Source organism: Pagrus pagrus (genome assembly GCF_965226575.1).
Source record: "Pagrus pagrus genome assembly, chromosome: 6".
NCBI classification, from domain to species: Eukaryota; Metazoa; Chordata; class Actinopteri; order Spariformes; family Sparidae; genus Pagrus; species Pagrus pagrus.
The window spans coordinates 10,209,136-10,223,805 of NC_140190.1; the positions used below are offsets into that span (position 1 = coordinate 10,209,136).

Consider the following 14,670-nt stretch of genomic DNA (forward strand, 5'->3'; position numbering starts at 1 on the left):
CACAATTTACATCCCAATCAGATGGTTTGTCAGCACTAACTTTCTAAACTTCCTGAAAACACAAGATTTTGTCCTGTAACCTCAATCAGTGAACTCCCAAAGGAAGAGCAGCTGCGCATGCGCGTGGAGTCGAGAGCGTCTCCCACGTGGGTGTAGAGGTCCATCCATCCCGTCCTGACAGCCTGCAGACCTCCAACCCAAACCACCTCCAGTCCATTCACCCAGGAGCAGCAGAAGTCTTCTCGGGACTCCGGAAGGTGAGCAGCACCTCAACGTTTCAGCCCAAACAAAGTCGGAAGCTGCTACACGTAAGTTAAGCTAACGTTACTAACTAGCTCTCTGCTAACTCTGGTACCTTTTAGCCTCTTAGCTTCAGCACAAGTAGCTCAGAGACACAAAAACATGGAAACAGACACAACTTTACGTTAACAAACAGCAAACAGCTTTGTGTCACTCTTATCTGCTGCTGGGATAGACACGAAGACGCTGTGTCTCCTGTCCTCCATGTTGTGAGAGCAGACAGCTTTGATACAGTCACTTCATCACAATGAGTGTGTGTGTGTGTGTGTGTGTGTGTGTTGAAGGGCTAACAGAAAGCTCCTGACCCAACGTGCAGTGTGTGTGACCTGCGACATGCACACAATCAGTGAGATAATTGTCAGGGGGGCTGAGTGTGTGTTCAGAGTTTGGATGAGGTTATCTGTGATTGCACATTGATTGTGAGGCATGATAACATCAGGACTGTCTTCTCCTGACAAGAGTCTAATGGTTATCTGATTTTTGGTATTTTTGTATGCACAGAATACAGACATACACACCCATTTCTCGCACTGGTCCCTCAAATTTGGTGATCAAACACGTGCCAAGTAAAAAATAATGGAGGCACAACATTTTAAAATGACATCGGTGCACTGAAACTGTAAAGTTTAAAGGGTCACTATGTAGTTTTGGAGAAGAAATTAGAACTCACAAATATTTATTTTTTCCATAACTGAATAAACAAGCTGTTCTCAGAGGAAGATAAGGTCCCCAGAACGCTGTTTGAAGCTCGAAAGGTGGCAGGGTCCGCCAAATATAAACAAAGTAAAACAGTATGAGCTTGTTTATTCAGTTTATTCAGTCATGAAAACAAAAAATGGAATTAAAGTTTCTTCCCCAAAACCTCATAGTGCACCTTTTTAATATTTGTAACCTACTTTTTTTTTTTTTTTTTTGTACACCAGGCATCATTTATACGTTATGATTTGTAAAACAACCAAGCCAACCAAAAAACATATCGGCACATATTTGTACATGCGTACAGGTGCTGGAAATCCTTGTAAGCGCTTGAATTTTAGTGTGGTGTTTCCAAGGATTGAAAAGTGCTAGGATTTTGTATAACGTGCTTGAAAGTGTAACTAAAATAAAAAGCTTTATATCGGCTCAGCCAGGCTCAGATGTCTTCCCTCTGCTATCGCGGGACGTAATTTTGGTTGTTTTTAGCACAATAACATCTGATTTAATGTGATGAAGTGAAATCATTTTGAGTGTATTTATGTTCTGTCTATAAATATGTAATTCACCAAAGCTGCAAAGTGCTAGGTGCTTAAAATGCCTCTTGTTAATGCTTGAAAAGTGAGTCCCGTACTTGACTACAGAAGAGATGTAGGAACCCTGACAACATATACGTCAATACTGAACTCTACTGATGTTGCCTCTACATGTTTTAATGTAATGATTTTATGGTCCGAACCCACTGGGACTTTTCTTTGTGATGTTTGTTCCACACACTGTCATGAGTGCCCCGATATCTGATTATTGTTTTGTCTTGATCTGGAGACAAAGGTCAGCCTCAGTGAGAAGTTGTCAGAGTCCTTACTTTTTTCATTGATCGTCAGTATTGACCTCTGACCTCGTCTTTAGTCATCCGTTACATCAGAATGTGCACTTAGTGTGACGGGGTAAATCAATGTCATCGACAGATGATGCCTACAATTCATCATTTTTGACCTTCTGTGATTGATTGTGTTAATGGAGCTCTCTCGGTCTTTAAACTGGATCCATTTCTCCGTCTCTCCGTCAGTCATGGCCGTGGTGAGGTTTTACAGCGATGAAGTGGTGAACGGGCGAGCCTTACAGAGGGCAGCCAAGCTCTACCCCCAGCTGTCAATCACCACTGAGCTGTGCTACAACGTGGAGCTGACAGGTGAGTGTGCAACAGCTTGATGATGATACCAATAAGTGAAGATACAGAGGACGCGGACAGCAAAGCAAATGTGAAGATGGGAGATGTGTGAATTATGTAGCCTGAAGATTTCACACACATCTTCTGTCTTCTCCATTTATTAATGCATCCATGTTGTCATCGTTTCCTCCCGCTCTCTGCTGCAGGCTGCGACAGTCTCAACGCCGAGCAGAAGGAGGTTCTCCTCTGGTTGTTTCGGCCTCCGCTGCAGTCAGAGCCGCTGTCTGAGAAACCAAACCTCACAGAGGGCAGCCGGGAGAAACTGGTGGAGATCGGACCCAGGTACTGCTGCACCCACGCTGTCTGATAAATGACCTGTATCACATGCTGTGGCTCTGATTTTGTCCCACGCTTGGCTTTATGTTCCTCATAGATTGATTTTAAAACTGATGAACTGAGCGGTTCACAAACAGACAAGTACAGTACTTGAGTAAATGTCCTGAATTACATTCCATCAATGAATAGTAAATTAACCAATCCCAATGCTCGGTCAAGTTATTAGCTTTTTCTGCTGAATTTTGACTTGTGGTAACTGATGCAGTTTGGTGCTATGATAACTATGCTGCAGTTACATTTATAGAGTAAATCTGAACATTTCCCCACAGCTGTAGCGGACGAAAAGGCTCACTAGCGCCCCTACTGTTAGCATTTGCCTTATGATTTTTCAATTTTGTTGTGGGCCTAAAATGTAACCAGTTATAAAAGGTTTATTATTGCTACAATTAAGTAAAATTAAAGATACGTGTCCACTAAAGGATGTTATGGAAATCTTAAATGATCATTTTAATTTGTCAGGCAGACTCATGAATTCCATCAGGCAAAAAATAATGTTATTTTTAGTTCAACATCAGTGAGACGTCCAACACAAGTAAACATCTTCAAACTGTTTTTATTTGTTGTTGTTTTGCTCCTCAGGTTGAACTTCTCCACCGCCTGGTCCACCAACGCCGTGTCCATCTGCCAGAGTGCCGGCCTCACTAACGTCACACGGGTCGAGCTGTCTCGCAGGTTTCTAATCAAGGTTTGCATGCATGCACGCAAACACACACACACACACACACACACACACACACACACACACATACACACACACACAGAAAAGTGATTTTTCAGAGCAAAGATTCAGGATTCACTTCATGTTCGTGCCTCTGCTGAGATCTGTCCCTGTCCCCTACAGCCACAGAATGGAGAGAGCGTGAAGGAGCTCAATGGAGATATAAAGAAGTTGATTGAGTGTCTGTATGACAGCATGACAGAATGCATCTATCAACATCCCATCAACTCCTTCACTGTGGAGATCAAACCACAGCCGGTGTTTGAGGTGGACATCCTGGGGAAGGGTCGTCCAGCTTTGGAGACGGCAAACGATGAACTGGGTAACATTTTCCAGAGCTGCGCCGCTCAGCTTCAGCCTCTCTCTTGTTACTCAGCCTGTGATCATCCTTAATGTACTGCAACCTTCCTCTCTTCTCTTTCATGCCTCTTTTCAGTCTTTCAGCTCTCTGTGAGTACACTGTGTCTGCTGCTGGAGGTAATAATGTCACATGATGCATGACATTATTACTTTGCTGATTGAAGTCACAGGACGGCAATGATGCAGCCGATTATCTTACACGTGCATGTGTGTGTTTTGTGTGTGTGTGTGTCTTAGTCATGTGAAGGAAAATAAGACCCAAAAATAGAGGGGGGGGCTGCCTCTAATGGAAGTCTGAGGGCTAGTTGTTGAGTAGCAACAGATGGCAGAGCCGCCATTAAAATTGAGTCATTATTTTAAATAATTTAGTTTATCATTCAAGTAATTTGGTGTTGAGTTAATCCAAATTTTTAATTTTGTATTTTCTTTTTACTTTAATCCAGCCTACTCTGATTGTTTCATGATAATGTCGGTGATTAACACAATTTTGAAAAGGAAAAACAAACCAACATATTTCATATATTATTAATGATTAACCAGTCATCGATTTGGCAACAGACAACTTTTCCCTCCTCGTGTTTCCAGGTGGTATTATTGTTGACGTCACTGTTGCAAATGACAACAACACAGGCCAAAACATGAGTTTATTCAATCATTTAGTCTGTAATAGAAATGGACAGACATAAAGATGTTTCGTTTACTCAACATTTAATCATGAAAAGCTGCAAATCGAAATTTGTACTTTCAGGCAGTAACTAATCACCTTAGCTCTAACTCTCTATGCACCAAGACTACAATACTTTTCACTTTCATGTATAGACAGCTACCTGTTTTCTTCTCTTTATAGGAGCAGGTTATAAACTGCCACCGTGACAGGACGTGGTGTGCTTGCTCATGCTCTGCTTATTCACCTTTCTTCATTAATATTCACAAGCTGCTCGAATAGATGAGAATAATTTCAGTGCAGACTCTCCCATGCTCACCCGGTGAAATGAGGCGATAATTAAAAAGGGCCTATGTGGAATTTGTGAACACTTTTGCTGCTTAGTCACCCCTCAGGATTGATTTCACATTTGCTACTTTGCCTCCCAACTTTAGAAAATGTGGTGTTGGAAAGGACACAATTCTTATAGATGATGTGAGAACATGTCAAAGCCGTGTGTGCTTTAAATAATAGTCTCTGTTAGGGCTGCAACATATTATCGAAATCACAATATGATAATAAGATCTCAATTGCAAGCTGCATATTTCACAACCTTCCTTCAGGATTAGTTAGTCCCGTAGTCGCCTCACCTTTCTGCTTCTGTCTGACAGCAACGTTCTCAGCTGTCTTCATCAGCAGTAAGTTTAATAAAGTCACCCAAAAAACACACTTCAAGTTCAGGATTTTTCACCCGCGATTCTGTTGTTATAGCAGCAGGCGAGGAAGCTTGTCGTTAATTAAGTAGCCAATCAAAATCAACGTGCGCCAGGTGACATCGCAACAAGCAGGTGCACTTGTACAAAACAGTAGGCCAACAGTGAAAATGATCATTCCCAGTAATTCTGTATATCCTAATCGTAATATCTGTTAGAATATTTGCAATAACATTTTTTTATGAAATCGTGCAGCCCTTCTCTCTGTCAAGTGGAAATGATGAGATTTGAAAAGTGTTAAATAGTTTTTTGGGGGTTTCTGTTCTCTTGAAGCATGCAGAGTGTGTGTCTGTTGATCCAGTGTTAAAGGGTAACTCCACCAATTGTACACATTAAAGTGTGTTTACAGGTTAAGGGGTGTGCTACTGCATATGTGAAAAAATAGTAGTATAGAGCCCTTTTGTGGCTGGTGGAGTTCCACTTTAAACGCTGGCAAACGACTTTGTGGGTTGTTGTGTGCTGTGCTGTTTGAATGTGCACATGAAACAACTCTCCATCTCTGACGGTGGTTTGTTCTTGGTATCGAGATGTCATAACGTGCGTTGTTCTTAATAAAGGTCTGGCCTTTGACTCCTGGGATCTGGACTTCTACACGTCAATGTTCCAGAGGATTAAAAGGAACCCCACCAGTGTGGAGTGTTTCGACCTGGCTCAGTCCAACAGGTGGGGTCCGTCTGCAGCCAGCAGATTAGCAGGACTGCTTTGTGTTGTGTGTGTTGCGTGTGTTGCTCAGCTCCGTTGTTTTTTTTGTTCCTGGGTTTTTCATTCTCTGATGTTTGCTTTGAACCCCGGCGTCCCAGCGAGCACAGTCGTCACTGGTTCTTCCGGGGCCGGATGGAGATCGAGGGGCAGGAGCAGAAGGAGACGCTCTTCAGTCTTATAATGGACACCCAGCGGCACAGCAACCAGAACAACGTCATCAAGTTCTGCGATAACAGCAGGTGGGAGTGGGAACGGCACTGTGTGTGTGTGTGTGTGCACGTGTGTGTGTGTGTGTGTGTTCACACTGACTCCATATGAAATGTGTGTGTGTGTGTCTAGTGGTATCAAAGGGATGGAGCTGGAGTGTGTTTACCCAAGAGATCCATCTAAAGCCAGCTCGTATGAGACCCGACGCTCACTGAGACACGTCATCTTCACTGCAGAGACACACAACTTCCCGACAGGTCGGGACACACAAAACATCGTGTTTACTTGCAACTTAAGTGTTTTCTTTTCTGTCATGTGTCCAATTAATCCTGTCTGACCTTGCAGGTGTAGCTCCGTTCAGCGGTGCCACCACAGGGACAGGAGGTCGTATCCGAGATGTCCAGAGTGCTGGAAAGGGAGGCCACGTCATTGCCGGCACTGCAGGATACTGCTTCGGCAACCTGCACATACCAGGTCTGCAAGAAAACATCTTGTTTCACTGTCTGATTTAGATTCAGAAAACTGTGTTGATCCCAAAAGCGCCAATCCAACTCAAATACACACAACTCCAAAACTCATAGCCAAGTTGTCTGGCAGTTACAGTGCATTCACTGGACAGAAGACCATGCTCAGATTGGCTGATAGTTTTTCGCTTTCTGGGCCTGTTTCATCCCGAGGGAGCTCAAGTCTCTTTGTTGGGCTCCAATTATCTTAGAGCAGACTTTCACGGTAGCGTTTAGGCTTTTCTTGTTCTTCACAGACAACACAGACGGCCTGTTAAACCAAAATCATTGGGACTCCACGACCATTCCTTAATTTCACATTAATGCTGCTTGACCAAGGCCATGAACATTGCCAGGGACACTACAGATCCCCCATCACTGGCTGTTTGCCTCCTATCAGACTCCTTAACTTCCTGTTACCTCCCCCAAACACACACACATGCATTACACTGTCTCAAACACACACGCACAGGCAGTGTGTGAAATGTATTTTTTGGTTGTTTACACTATATTTATTATATATTATTCATGTGCAGCAATTTTTTGTCTACAGTTCATTAATACTTTGAAACAGACGAAATGGAAATGGGAAATACTTTATTACCTTTTGTGTGCAAAAAGCAGAAATTTGTCTTTGCTTGCAAAAAAAAAAGGTAGCTCAGCATTCAAAACACATTAATATAGAAACACGATGGGAGCTACCTTTTTTAAAAAGAGCACTCGAGAGCAGGTACTTAATGTTATGGACTGAGTCAGAGAAAGAAAGATATTACGTGTGCTGCTTTTTCAGATTAAAAGGGTATTTCTTAATTACAGTGTGAGCAATGTAATTTTTTTCTACTGTGCACCTGTCCTGTGTGCAGTTTGAATGACAGAGTTGATTTTGACCCTGAACAGATACATGAAACAGTTCTGTAACACAGACACGCTCGTCCATGCTTGTCAGCTGACTCTGTGCTTAGGTTGAACTAAACACTCCTCTCCGTTGTCCATTGCTCCAGGTTACGTTCTCCCCTGGGAGTGTTCAGGAGACGGCTGGGAGTATCCGTCCAGCTTCGCCCCTCCGCTGCAGGTGGCGATTGAGGCCAGTGACGGAGCCTCAGACTACGGCAACAAGTTTGGAGAACCTGTCCTGTCAGGTAGTGAACCCTACTGAAGCATGCCTGGATTCAGATTGATAGTTATTCTTCATACATTTATCTGCTGACTTTTTTTCTCAATTAATTGTTTAATTGCTTTGTTCCCCAAACTCACGGTGATCAACAGTCCAAACCCGAATGATCTTTAATGTACTGTCATATATGACAGAGAAAAGTAACAACTCCTCACATTTAAGAGGCTGAAATCACAGAATCTTTGGCATTTCAATCCATATTTAATAATTTATATTTATAATATATATTTAATAAAATATTAAATGGATTATCAGAAAAGCTGCAGATTAATTTTCTGTTTTTCTGCTTGTCGGCTGAGCGTTGCAGCTCTAATTACAACTACTTCTTATATCCATTGATTAATTAATGAATGTATTCTTTATTAATTATTGATAAATTATATAGTGTATCAAATTTTGGGAATACTGTCAAACTATAGAGCCAGAACCCGTGTGACAAGTTAAACTCTGTTTTTAATTCAGACCTTGATCATTTGTTAGAATTGATCTTCTGTCAGTCTCAAATTAATCGATATTGAGTTGACTTCTGATTCCCTCCTGTAGGTTTTGCTCGTTCCTTCGGCATGCGGCTGGCTAACGGAGAGCGACGAGAATGGATCAAGCCGATCATGTTCAGCGGCGGTCTCGGTTCTATTGAAGAAATGCATGTGAAGAAAGACGAGGCAGAAGCTGGTAATGTTTTAATGTGTGTTTAATGAGTGCAGAGGCTATATTTAAACACATCGATCAGTGACTCACGTCGTCTCTCTGCTGTGCTTGTCGATCAGGACTGGAAGTGGTGAAGATCGGAGGGCCGGTGTACAGAATCGGTGTGGGAGGAGGAGCGGCCTCCTCTGTAGAGGTACTTTCACAACAATAAATTGACCAGCAGCAACCTCCACTGGTGCAGAGGCTCTCCTGTACTTAATACATATTTGGCTCACAGGTGCAGGGGGACAACTCCAGTGACAGGGATTTGGGCGCAGTGCAGAGGGGAGACGCTGAGATGGAGCAGAAGATGAATCGCGCTCTCAGGGCGTGTCTGGAGAGAAGCAGCGGGAACCCAATCCGCAGTATACATGATCAGGGGGCGGGAGGAAACGGTACGAGGCAAACACACAGGAATTATGTGAAGCCTGTATGATGAGACAAAAGTTAACATATTGGATCATAATGTCATTTTCAGGGAATGTGCTGAAGGAGCTCAGTGAGCCAGCAGGAGCCGTAATCTACTGCAGTAGATTCAAGGTAATCGGCACACGCAAACACGCTCAGCTCATTCTCTGTTTATATCACTCTTGTACAACTTTCACACTGGACAAAAAAACCCACTAACACCCGATCAGCTGTGAGGGAAACATGACACCCGGGCGGACACGTTTATGTACGCTCCCTTTCTGGATATTGGTGTGTATTGTTTTTTCATCCGTCTCCTTCAGTCAGCTTTGAGTTGAAAGAGAGACTGAAGTAGAAAATATGAAGAAGTATTTGTCACCGGCCTCCATGTCAGCAGCAGATCCTTGCCAGCCACCTGATCCTCGCTACGCATTTGTGCAACTCTCAACAGAAACAGGATGTCTCACTCCTTTGGTATTTCCATCATCAGCTCTGGAAAAGACACTATATCCAATTCAGAATGTTATTGATTAATTTTTTTAAACTACCTCTAGATGTAGTCTGGTGAGAAATCTGCTGCTTTCTACAATTTTCTGTTGTGTGGTGCACTCCTGACGTCAAACTTGACACAGGTAGAAAAAAAACACAAAGGCAAACGCGTCTCCTCGACTCGGCAATTAGAGTGTTTAAAAACAGCACCTGCACACTTATTTTGTTGAAAAGGTAGTATGATTGTTTTCTTCTTGTCTTTGTTTTATAGAAAGGTGACCCCACGCTGAGTGTGCTGGAGCTGTGGGGAGCAGAGTATCAGGAGAGCAACGCCCTGCTGCTCCATCCATCAGACAGGAGCTTCCTGGAGACGGTGTGTCAGAGGGAGAAATGCCCCGTCGACTTTGTGGGAAACATCACAGGAGACGGCAAGGCACGTTTCAGCCTCGATCAAGTTGATAAATGCACATCCACTGTAATAATCAATCTGCACAGAGTCAAGTACCCCAATTAAACAGACTCCAGATCAGCATCATTGTGTGTTTTTCAATCTCCTGCAGATTGTGCTGGTGGATGATGAGGGAGGCAGCGGTGATGAAGCAGACAGGGGGCGTTGTCCCGTCGACCTGCAGCTGGAGTGGGTTCTGGGGAAGATGCCACAGAAGGAGTTTAAGATGGAGCGTTTGGCCACGACCCATCAGCCACTGGCTCTTCCTCCCGGGCTGACAGTCAAAGATGCACTAGACAGAGTTTTACGTCTTCCTGCTGTGGCGTCCAAACGCTACCTGACCAACAAGGTGTGTGTGACTCCCTGTCTTACACTGTCTTTGGAAGTACATATATGTAGACACTCTGTGACTCCCAGTGTCTTCACTCCCTCCCCCTCTGTCAGGTGGACCGGTCTGTGACTGGGCTGGTTGCCCAGCAACAATGCGTCGGCCCTCTTCACACCCCATTGGCCGACGTGGCTGTTGTTGCTCTGTCACCGTTCAGCCTGGAGGGAGCAGCCACCGCCATCGGAGAGCAGCCAATTAAAGGCCTGGTCTGTCCTGCAGCCGGGGCTCGCATGGCTGTTGGAGAGGCTCTGACCAATCTGGTGTTTGCCAGAGTCACAGCTCTGAAGGTGAGCGGATTATGGAGAGTGTGAGGAAGATCACACATTTAAAGCAAAATACACGATGGTCCTTTTCAGTGGAGAGAGCTGACTTTTGTCCCTACTGAATAAAATGAATCTGTACATTAAATCTTCTTCAGGTTACAATTATTACCAATTAAGATAAACGTCCAGGATGTCGGTTAATCTTGTGGTTGTGTGTCTCAGGATGTGAAGTGTAGTGGTAACTGGATGTGGGCCGCCAAGCTGCCCGGTGAGGGAGCCTGTCTGTGGGACGCCTGCAAAGCCATGTGTGAGGTCATGGGCCAGCTGGGAGTGGCCATCGATGGTGGCAAGGACTCCCTGAGTATGGCTGCGAGAGTGGGCAAAGAGACGGTCAAAGCTCCAGGTACTTTCATTGGGTGTGTGTGTGTGTTTGTGTCTGTCTGTCCTTAAAGCTGTGTTTGTGTATGTGTCTTTGCCAAACACGACTTTTCTGCTGCTGCAGGTGCTCTGGTTATCTCGGCATACGCAGTTTGTCCTGACATCACAGCCACAGTGACGCCCGATCTCGAGGATCCAGATGGCAAAGGTACACTCAAACACACATACACACACTTCAACTACGGTGCAGGTGATGCAGGTGTATATCTTGGTATGGAAATTGACGTTATCATGGCATTTACGTTTCCTTATCTATGGTATTAAATTCTGCTATATTAGTTCTCAGTTGTGATGGCAGAAATGGGAATCTTGAATAAAAATATCCTCATCTCGCCCAGACTGCTCACACCTTTCTCTCTCTAACACAAACACACACACACACACACACACACACACACACACACACGCTCCTCAGTAACAGCCTCTGACCTTTTGTCCCCTGTCTGCAGGCGTGTTGTTGTGGGTTCCTCTCAGTCCAGGTCGTCATCGCCTGGGAGGCTCGGCCCTGGCCCAGTGCTACAGCCAGCTGGGAGACTGCTCTCCTGACCTGAACCAGCCGGAGATATTGACCGCCTGCTTCGACACCACACAGACACTCATACACGGTCAGCTTATACTTTAAGGAGGGAGCCTTTACTGTGATCCCTTGAGCAAAGTTTACTTTAGCTTCATTTTCATACTGAATTGATTCTGTAGTGAGGAGGCTACAGCTTTGTACTGGGATACAGAGCCACCTAGTGGTTTTACAGTGTACTGTAAGGTAACAAAAAGCAGCAGGACCTGGTGGATAATAAATATTTATTACTTCCTGAATAATAATGAAATAAATGAAAATATCACAGCAACCTTTTTCTTTTAGATTTTAAAGTAGGTTGTAAGTAAGGAACAAACAGTGTAGATAAAAAAAAATAAAAAAATCTGTCTGCTTCTCAAGGAACACAGAAAACATGAAAGCAGTCCAGGCACTCCAATTTGAGAAAGTGTAAGCCTGTTATTATCGTGGCTTAATCGTTCAAAAAAGGCAAATCATTAAAGAAAACATACATAGGTTTTTGTCAGGGCTCCAAACAGCAAACACGGGTGCAGCCAATGGCAAGTAATTGCTTGACCAAGATAAGAACATGGTTAAACTAAAAAAAAAAAAGAAATAACGACATGAGTTCACATAGAAATCTTAACATGTACTCAACATGCAGAAAATATGTATATATTTGTAGACTTAAAGACTCTCTCCTTTCAGATCGTCTGCTGAGTGCAGGACATGACATCAGCGACGGAGGCCTCATTTCCTGCTTGCTGGAGATGGCGTTTGCAGGAAATCGCGGGATTGATGTTGAGTTGACCTCACAAGGAACAGGAGGTAAGTGAGCTGAGCTGTGTCCCTTGGTTCGGTTTCTGTACTGTGATTCACACGTACAGGCTGCAAACCGTGTGTCTCTAATGACGAACTCACGCAGTGTTCTTGCTGTGTCTCAGTCATGGAGCTGCTGTTCAGCGAGGAGCTGGGTTTGGTTCTGGAGGTTTCACAGCTCCACGTGGAAGCGGTGTGTCAGAGATACAGCGACGCAGGCGTGCAGTGCCACCGTGTCGGCAAGACCTGCGGCTTCGGACCAGAGGCTGTGGTGAGACATCGCCCTCAACATTTACCTCGTGTGTTTTCACATCATCTGTGATGAACTTTGTTTTCTACTTGACACACTCTTCGTTCAGGTCAGCATACGTGTGGATGGACAGGAAGTGCTGAAAGAGCTGCTGCCGAACCTCAGAGCATTATGGGAGGACACCAGTTTCCAGCTCGAACACCTCCAGGCCAATGAGATCTGTGTTAAACAGGAAGAGCAGGGGCTTGCCAAGAGGACACAGCCGTACTTCAAGCTGACCTTTGACCCCTCTGAGATGCCCAGCTTCAGCCAGCCGAGTAAGACCGAACGTAGAAAGATTTAGAGTTTTCCCAAGGCTGCAGTTCTGTCTTTTGTTCTTTCTTACATTTTTTACATTTTGCAAATTTTCCAGACGTACCACTATGTCTGACCAACATAAAAGAAAACTGTAGTATTCAGTGCAGCGATGTGAAAATCTTCATCTTTGCTTGACATTTTTATTTTAATGTGTCTGACACGTTTTATTCTTTCAGCTGCGGTGCAGCCTCGCGTAGCTGTGGTCAGGGAGGAGGGCAGTAATGGAGACAGGGAGATGTCTGTGTCTCTGTACATGGCTGGCTTTGAGGTAAGCTTTATTAATCTGGATATATGTTGACCTGAGCTGTATAGTTGGTGTGCGTGACTCCTGTCTATATTTGTGTGTAGGTGTGGGATGTCACCATGCAGGACCTGTGCTCCGGCTCTGTGACTCTGGACTCTTTCAAAGCAGTCGTGTTTGTCGGTGGATTCAGCTACGCAGACGTCCTCGGATCAGCTAAAGGCAAATAATCAACTAACACACAGTCGGACTGCTTTGATATAGAAATTATTCTTGCATAACATTATTCATCCTTCATAACAGGTTGGGCCGCTACTGTTGCATATAACCCTAAGGCCAAGGCTGAGTTTGATCGCTTCCGGCAGCGGGACAACACACTGAGTCTGGGTGTGTGTAACGGCTGCCAGCTGCTCGCCCTGCTGGGCTGGGTGGGAGAGGGTGTGGCTGGAGCAGGTAAGAGGAGAAGGGGTAGAAAGCTATGGAAATGTTGCCTAAAAGGGACAGTTCACCCAAAATGAAAAGTTTGGGAGATATCGGCTGTAGTGATGATTCTGTAATCTAATTTAGATTTTGGGGTGAACTGTCCCTTTTAATAGTAATGATAAATTGAAATTGAAATTATAAGTTCTGTAGCGGTAACTGGGTTTTAAATGCTTTCCATTTCTTCCCCAGACACTGATGTGGTGCTGACCCATAATAAGTCCAGCAGGTTCGAGTCTCGGTTCGTCAGCGTTGGCATCCAGGAGTCTCAGTCCGTCTGGCTCAGAGGCATGGGGGGCTCAGCTCTGGGAGTCTGGGTTGCACATGGAGAAGGTAAAGCATTGCAAACATGAAGATCTCACAAACACCTGAGTGGCTGTTAAGGATGGGAGTCCAGTATTGAATCATTATTGAGCAGAAAAAAGTTGCTCAGTGTGAAACTTTTGAACTTGCACAACACTGACCCGTTCTGCTGACTCACAGGTCACAGGTCAGCGTGTTCTGTAATCAGCAGCTGTGTTTAATATTGTTTTTTTCCCATGACCGCTTTTCCTCCACAGGTCTGATGCAATTCCGTAGCTCCGAGGCCCAGGACCAGATTATTTCTGGTGGGCTGGCCCCCCTATGCTATCTCGACGACCAGGGTCACCCCACTGAGGAGTATCCTCAGAACCCTAACGGCTCCCCGCTGGGCATAGCGGGGCTCTGCTCCAGGGACGGGAGACACCTGGCCATGATGCCCCACCCAGAGCGCTGCACCCTGGGCTGGCAGTGGCCCTGGGCCCCGAGGGACTTCAGACCGTCTCTCACACCTTCACCGTGGCTGCGCATGTTCAGGAACGCAGCTGCTTGGTGCAGCAACACACAGTGATAATACTGTTTACGTTTCTGGTGCTGTCAAAGCAGTATTATTGTCTTTGTTGGGTCGTGTGTGAACTGAAACTGTAAGGCCTGATCATGTGAATCAGTCATGTAATTTCATCTATTTTCTTCCTGTGGTACTTGGATGTGGTCTTTTTGCATTATGACTAATACCTGCTGTAAGTCTTCCACTATTGTTGATTCTTGTTGACTGTTTACATTTTATAGGTTTCATTCTGGCAATCACTTTATATTTTACAACACTGTTCTGTAGCACTCAGGTCTGCTGACATTATCAGTGTTATTCTGCTGAAACTTTGGAAATTAAATTTGAAAATAAATAAATGACTAAAACAAAGAACCGTATGT

The 14,670-nt window shown here is 44.5% G+C and overlaps 1 protein-coding gene across 1 annotated transcript; it reads left to right on the forward strand.

Moving 5' to 3' along the window:
* The first annotated feature begins 125 nt into the window (after positions 1-125).
* Positions 126-14,665, forward strand: pfas (phosphoribosylformylglycinamidine synthase). The gene is made up of 28 exons (XM_084355175.1): positions 126-308; positions 2,063-2,185; positions 2,371-2,506; positions 3,140-3,245; positions 3,402-3,600; positions 5,612-5,717; positions 5,855-5,995; positions 6,096-6,220; positions 6,309-6,437; positions 7,468-7,605; positions 8,184-8,312; positions 8,408-8,481; positions 8,566-8,722; positions 8,806-8,867; positions 9,496-9,657; positions 9,785-10,021; positions 10,117-10,347; positions 10,546-10,726; positions 10,826-10,909; positions 11,211-11,366; positions 12,002-12,121; positions 12,238-12,383; positions 12,472-12,679; positions 12,896-12,987; positions 13,068-13,182; positions 13,264-13,413; positions 13,633-13,773; positions 14,001-14,665. The coding sequence occupies exons 2-28, from the start codon at positions 2,065-2,067 to the stop codon at positions 14,309-14,311; spliced, it is 3,957 nt and encodes a 1,318-aa protein (XP_084211301.1). The 5' UTR covers positions 126-308; positions 2,063-2,064; the 3' UTR covers positions 14,312-14,665.
* Positions 14,666-14,670: the final 5 nt, after the last annotated feature.

Bases quoted from the DNA above. Each gene is read 5' to 3' on its own strand.
- pfas (XM_084355175.1), top strand. From the start codon at position 2,065: ATGGCCGTGGTGAGGTTTTACAGCGATGAAGTGGTGAACGGGCGAGCC. The intron at 3,246-3,401 runs GTTTGCATGCAT...TGTCCCCTACAG, and splicing joins CTCGCAGGTTTCTAATCAAG to CCACAGAATGGAGAGAGCGT. The intron at 8,723-8,805 runs GTACGAGGCAAA...TGTCATTTTCAG, and splicing joins TCAGGGGGCGGGAGGAAACG to GGAATGTGCTGAAGGAGCTC.